This window comes from Mauremys mutica, chromosome 5 (genome assembly GCF_020497125.1).
Source record: "Mauremys mutica isolate MM-2020 ecotype Southern chromosome 5, ASM2049712v1, whole genome shotgun sequence".
In the NCBI taxonomy this organism is placed as follows: domain Eukaryota; kingdom Metazoa; phylum Chordata; order Testudines; family Geoemydidae; genus Mauremys; species Mauremys mutica.
In genome coordinates, this window is record NC_059076.1 from 5,586,570 (window position 1) to 5,593,705 (window position 7,136).

The window sequence follows — 7,136 nt, forward strand, 5'->3', positions numbered from 1 at the left end:
CCAGCATGTTCAGAGGAGTCCCTCAGCATCTTTCTCAAGTGCCCAATTGCCATACTGATAGTCCAGAATCTGGGCACTATCTGGGGGAGGAGTGATGCTGTGGAAAGCCTTATGAGGAACATTCAAAGGATGCTGACCAGAGGTGAATCTCCCCTTTCCTCCCTCCCCAAACACAGTAAACAGCTCATGTTGCTCCAGAGCACTGGAGGTCCATGGGGCTCCCATATGACCTCATAGAACATGGTGATCATAGCTGATAAGCCCCGACTGGTGACAGCCTGCATACTCCAAATGTAATGGAAACAAAGGATGGCTCAGTGGTTAAGGCACTGATTTGAGAGGCCCAGGTTCAATTCCCTGCTCTATCAATCACCTAAATACCATTGAGAATTTTGGCCTTAATCTCTCCATGCCTCGGTTTCCCCATCTGTAAAATGGAGATAATAATACAACAGGGGTATTCATAGATTCTAGGACTGGAAGGGACCTCGAGAGGTCATCGAGTCCAGTCCCCTGCCCTCATGGCAGGACCAAATACTGTCTAGACCATCTCAGACAGTCATTTATCTAACCTACTCTGAAATATCTCCAGAGATGGAGATTCCACAACCTCCCTAGGCAATTTATTCCAGTGTTTAACCACCCTGACAGTTAGGAACTTTTCCCTAATGTCCAACCTAAACCTCCCTTGCTGCAGTTTAAGCCCATTGCTTCTTGTTCTATCCTTAGAGGCTAAGGTGAACAAGTTTTCTCCCTCCTCCTTATGACACCCTTTTAGATACCTGAAAACTGCTGCCATGTCCCCTCTCAGTCTTCTCTTTTCCAAACTAAACAAACCCAATTCTTTCAGCCTCCCTTCATAGGTCATGTTCTCAAGACCTTTAATAATTCTTGTTGCTCTTCTCTGGACCCTCTCCAATTTCTCCACATCTTTCTTGAAATGCGGTGCCCAGAACTGGACACAATACTCCAGCTGAGGCCTAACCAGTGCAGAGTAGAGTGGAAGAATGACTTCTCGTGTCTTGCTCACAACACACCTGTTAATGCATCCCACAATCACGTTTGCTTTTTTTGCAACAGCATCACACTGTTGACTCATATTTAGCTTGTGGTCCACTATAACCCCTAGATCCCTTTCTGCCGTACTCCTTCCTAGACAGTTAAAAACAAGTCTAGAACAGTTTTCCCTCTAGTAGTTTTTTCAACCTTCTGAAATAAAAAGTTGTCTGCAATGCAGTCCAAGGACTTATTGGATAGTCCGTGCCATGCTGTGTTATTTTCCCAACATATATCTGGACAGTTGAAGTCCCCCATCACCACCAAATCTTGGGCTTTGGATGATTTTGTTAGTGTCCTTCCCCACACAGAAGCCTCTGGCAAAGTCAAGAGTAGGAGAGGGCACGGCCGAGGAGCGCCCAGTAATTCTGTTCACTGTAGCAGGGGTGCAAGGTAGGGTAGTCCCGAGGTAGTCCCAATGGAGGTGGCACAAACTGCTGACCTTGTGCTGGTACTGGGTCTGGGGCAGGGATGAATTCAACTCTTCAAGGAAAGGGATCTATGGTAGTCTTTTTGTACAGTTTGTAAAGTATGATTTACAGTGCTATAGAGGTAATATTGAGTACATAGCATACACGTATGGTGCTCATGCTTTACTCTTTTCTTTTAGTTTCAGAAGCTCCAGAAGCACATTGAGTTTCACAAGATGTTCTTGGCTTGAAATGTGGGAAGCAAGAAGAGGAAGTGGGGGATGATAACCCTAACACACTTTGGTTATGAAAACATCCTTCCAGCAAAATGGGATTAGAGTTTCAGTTCTGTCCTTGAGACGTGTCTTGAACAGTATGCCACTCCATTCCTCCCTGTCAAAATCAGTCCATTGGTTGTGGAACCTGAGGACAGCTTAGAAGCTAGGATTCCTATCAATGGCACTGCTGCAGAGATTTTTTCGGGTAGCATTTTCTCAAAACAAAAGCTTCAGCACTGCACATAATTACAGCACTGCTGATTTGGAACACTGTAAAGGGAAAGAGGATATTAAGAATACTGGCACATACTTCCAGTGGCTAGTGCGAAAGCCATTTTATTAATTATGTAGGGCTTTAGTTTCTGCAGCTGTTCCTGAGGCCTCTCAAAGCAAACAATAATTTCAGTTAAATGAACCCACTTGTTTAAGCTTTGATTCAAATAAGTTGGGACAGAGTTTTTGTGGTTTTGACAGCCATCTGCATCTAAATAGCTTGGGTATTTGGAAAGCCCCTGTGCAGGAAAGCCCCAGCTTTTGTGAAACCTTGTGTAGGAATGTCGGGGTCAGGGAAGCAGATGGTGGTAGATGGTTGGGAAAATTCACTCAAGGCATGAAAAGCCAGGTTGGATGGTTCCATGGCAGCCAGTGCCCAGCAGAGAGCAGCTGATGAAAAGTTCTGGTGGCTTCATTTCTGAGGCTGTGTGTGTTTCTGTGACATGGCAAACCTTCCCCATGTTTCTTGCTCCCTAGTCAGGAGATTCCATGTGTCTCATAGTGTCCTAAAAACCCACTTAAGACGGTCTGAGGTCCATTTTGCTTTTTAATTAGTGTCCCAATGAACCAGATTTTCAATTTTTGAGAGACTAGCTTTACACACCTTGGGCGTGATTTTAAAAAATGTGCACCAATGGGTGCTCAGCCCTTCTAAAAGTAAAGTTAGACACCCCAAAATTTATGCACCCAAAATTACAGGTCATATTTTTAAAATGTTGGCCCTAACATGCAAAATGCTTTACCCTCTTGTTAACAAGTTACATGGCTAAAGCTTTCTGCATTCCTTTGAGAATACTGTATACCTCAAATTGCTGACATTGGACCAGATCTAAAGTCTGCCGACATGCACCAACTTCATTGGGCTTTGGATAAGACCCATAAGGCATGCTAATATAGGAAATATCAACTGATGTTTTCAATGCTACAATCGGCTCTTAAGTTATGTGGAATAAGACTGTTTCAAACTACATTTGCAACTATCCTTTTGGATCTTGCTATATGTAACTATGATTCCAGAATGACTTTCCCTTTTTAAATTGTGTATATTGAAGTGCTCAACACACAATTTGTTTTCATAAAATTACCAAGAGAAATTAGACAACATCCATGGAGTACCTAATTCATACTACAACATGATTTTTTCAATTTTCTCTGCTGATCTTTGGATTTTGATTGGGATCATTAAATCCTTTATAGATGATCAGCATCAGGTTTCTTAAGCAAAACAACTAAAAGTATTCTTCTGAAACATGTTGTAAGAACATTAGCAAGTGTTCTGCAGTTGATACTATATTACCCAGTTAAATACATATCACATTTAAAAGCAATAAATTCCCTTGAAAAAGAGTTTATTGCTTTAGCTTCCCCCCGTAAGCTTGCAACTAAACTATGAATGATCTGATATTAGCCTTCCACTTAAAATCATTGTAATAATTCAGAAAAATGCTACTTGTAGTGATCATTTAGTTGACTTATTTTGATTTGCATTCTTCTTGGGATTTCTGGAGATCCTGTTGTAAAATAGGTAATAATTCATCTAGTTTACATTGACAGTTAGTTGGGGAGAAGGAACAGAGAAGAGATGAGCTAATTGCAACTTTGTCCCTCCCATTTGCACCCCATACCAGGTGCTACAGGATAGTTTTAGTACAAAAGATTAGGAAGCAGACAATCAAATTACTGTATTAGATTCCATAATATACATTAACAAAAAGAATGAATGGCTTAGTCTTATCTGAATTTACGGACTGAGAACAGTCCACAGACGGAACCATGTAGGCTACTGGGAAAAAAACAAAAACAAACAATGAAAACAAAACAAAACCCTGCTAAGAAACTGTAGAAAAGCTACTATACCCCACCAAACTGAGCTTGCTTTGGGGAGCAGCATCCCATTGTTTGTACAGATGGTTCGTTCATTTTTAAAAATAACTACTGTACATATCAGTAACTGGGGGGGAGGGGGGGAATGATGAAAATGTATGCCCAGGAAGGAGTGTAGGTGAAATGAAATCTCTTGGACTCTGGTGCTACACAGGACGTTTTAATCCCCATCTTTGTCTAACTAGGACTTTCATGAATAATTCCCCTCTTCACTACCTTCCCTAGTCCACCACCTACATGCACCCAAGATCTCCAATACAGAGATTCCATTGTACACCATCGTAGGACAAATTCGCTGATGTCTAGAGGAGGGCACAGGGCATTAATCCAACTCCAAGTAGTGCTTGTCTGTCTACTTGCAAAAACAGGGTCCCTGGGGCAGTGCCGCCATTGGTAGTAACAGCAGAAGCAGTGGTGAAAGCAGGTGTCTGGTGGGTTTGAGCAGGTTTAGACAACACCTGAGCCCTGTCTATGGTGGAGCTACAGTGGGGGTGAATTAAGTATTCTATTTTTGCCACCGCATACATCTGTGTTAGATTGGGATCTCTCTCACCATTGCTCTAACTAGTGCACAGGCAGCCAGAGATCCAGCACTAAGTTAATGCCTGAGGATTATGCACTGAAAACCATGCCAAGAACACAGCTCCTTGGAAATGTCCTGGGAGTGCCTGGCATTGATGCATCAATAACACTTGCCTTGCAGTGGAAGCCAGCCTCACCACTGCACCAGGAGCCCAAAGATGGGATCCCAGCTGAGCTTTTCAGCTCAGCAAACTTGCTAAAGATGTTCAGAATGTGTCTCCTCATGCATCCCTCTGCCCCACAATCCCTAGTAGCCCCTAATGCCCTGGCCAACATCCTCCGACCGGAACCACTGAGAAACTCAGCCCTTCGTAGCCCCAAACACTGCCCTGCGCCCCCGGCCCCCGCACAACGCCCCTTCCTCCCGCCCTGTCCCCGCACAGCACCCCCTGCCCCCAGGCAACTCAGCTCCTAGTGATCCCACACAGCCCTCCTGCTCCCGCCGTGATCCCGCACAGCACCCCTTGGTCCTGCCGTGACCCCACACAGCGCCCCCAGGCAACTCAGCTCCTAGTGACCCCACACAGCACCCCCTGCCGTGATCCCGCACAGCGCCCCCTGCCGTGACCCCGCACAGCGCCCCCTGCCAACTCAGCTCCTAGTGACCCCACACAGCGCCCCCTGCCGTGACCCCACACAGCGCCCCCTGCAACTCAGCTCCTAGTGACCCCGCACAGCGCCCCCTGCCGTGACCCCGCACAGCGCCCCCTGCCCCCGCACAATGCCCCTTGCTCCCGCCCTTTCCCCACACAGCGCCCCCTGCCCAGCACCCCCTGCCCTCAGGCAACTCAGCTCCTAGTGACCCCGCACAGCACCCCCTGCCGTGACCCCGCACAGCGCCCCCTGCAACTCAGCTCCTAGTGACCCCGCACAGCACCCCCTGCCGTGACCCCGCACAGCGCCCCCAGGCAACTCAGCTCCTAGTGACCCCACACAGCGCCCCCTGCCCCCGCACAATGCCCCTTGCTCCCGCCCTTTCCCCACACAGCGCCCCCTGCCCCCTGCCCAGCACCCCCTGCCCTCAGGCAACTCAGCTCCTAGTGACCCCACACAGCGCCCCCTGCCGTGACCCCACACAGCGCCCCCTGCCGTGACCCCACACTGCGCCCCTGCCCCGCACAATGCCCCTTGCTCCCGCCCTTTCCCCACACAGCGCCCCCTGCCCAGCACCCCCTGCCCTCAGGCAACTCAGCTCCTAGTGACCCCGCACAGCGCCCCCTGCCGTGACCCCGCACAGCGCCCCCTGCCCCCGCACAATGCCCCTTGCTCCCGCCCTTTCCCCACACAGCGCCCCCTGCCCAGCACCCCCTGCCCTCAGGCAACTCAGCTCCTAGTGACCCCGCACAGCGCCCCCCGCCGTGACCCCGCACAGCGCCCCCTGCAACTCAGCTCCTAGTGACCCCACACAGCGCCCCCTGCCGTGACCCCGCACAGCGCCCCCGCCAACTCAGCTCCTAGTGACCCCACACAGCGCCCCCTGCCCCCGCACAGCGCCCCCTGCCGTGTCCCCGCCCCGCGCCCCCTGCTCCCGCCGTGACCCCACACAGCGCCCCCTGCCCCCGCACAATGCCCCTTGCTCCCGCCCTTTCCCCACACAGCGCCCCCTGCCCTCAGGCAACTCAGCTCCTAGTGACCCCGCACAGCGCCCCCTGCCGTGACCCCGCCCCGCGCCCCCCCTTCCCTCCGCCCCGGTCCCTCCGCGCGCGCCCGCACCTTGCTCGCAGGCCCCCTTGCGGCGCTGGCTGGGCCCGCGCTGGCCGCGGCGCTGGGCGCGGAGGGCGGCGGCGCGCAGGCGGCAGGCGCTGGGGTAGGTGACGCCGTCGCTGCCGCAGACCGGGTAGCGGCTCTTGCAGACGCACAGGGCGGGCGGCCCGGCGCGGCCCGGGCGGGGGGGGGCGCACTCCAGCCCCGCGGCGCAGCGCGCGCCCGCCCCGCACGCCTCGCCCTCGCCGCGCGCGCAGAGCCAGCAGCAGCCGCAGGCGTCCCGCGCCCGGCCCAGCGCGCAGCCCCGCACGGGCAGCGCCGGGCACAGCGCCGGCAGGCAGGGCCCGCAGGCGGCGCCCGAGGGCTCCTCGCCCGCGGCCGGGCGCGCCCCGAGCAGCAGCAGCAGCAGCGGGCAGGCGCTGAGCAGCCGCAGCATGGCGGGGGACTGGACCGGACTGGAGCCGCCCGGCCGGGGCCGGCCTGGGCTCCCTCCGCAAACCCCGCCCGGGGACCGCCCCCGTAGCCCCGCGGGGGACCGCACGGGCGTGGGAGGCAGGCGGCGCTGTCCCGGCTGTGCCCGGCCGGCTGCCCGAGCCCCAGGTGGGCTTCCCCACGGGCAGCGTTTGCGGGTCAGCGGGTGAGGGAGACCCCCGGCGCGGGAGGTGATGGCTTTTATCGGACCAGCTTCTGCCTCTGTGTGAGGCCAAGGCAGCCAGGTCCCCTTGCTCACCAACAGAAGCTGGTCCAGTAAAAGACAACGAACTCCCTCCCCTTGTCAGTGTAACGCCCTGGCATTTACATTCCTCCCAAGCCCAGGGCCGGCCAGCCCTGGCTGCCCATCTGACTGAGGCAGCGTGACCCCCTCCCCTGTGAGAGCATCACTGGCTGCCGTAGCCTGGGAACAACACAACAGCTGCACATAACTCCGGGGTGGTCACCTGCTCCTCAT

At 53.1% G+C, this 7,136-nt stretch overlaps 1 protein-coding gene across 1 annotated transcript in view; it reads right to left on the reverse strand.

Annotated features, from left to right (window-relative positions):
- Nucleotides 1–6,638, reverse strand: part of IGFBP7 (insulin like growth factor binding protein 7) — an 80,613-nt gene extending 73,975 nt beyond the window's left edge. Inside the window, exon 1 of the mRNA XM_045017721.1 lies at nt 6,197–6,638. Coding sequence (XP_044873656.1) covers nt 6,197–6,623 — 427 coding nt within the window. The 5' untranslated portion in view covers nt 6,624–6,638. The remainder of the gene's footprint in view (nt 1–6,196) is intronic.
- Between the last annotated feature and the right edge of the window lie 498 nt (nt 6,639–7,136).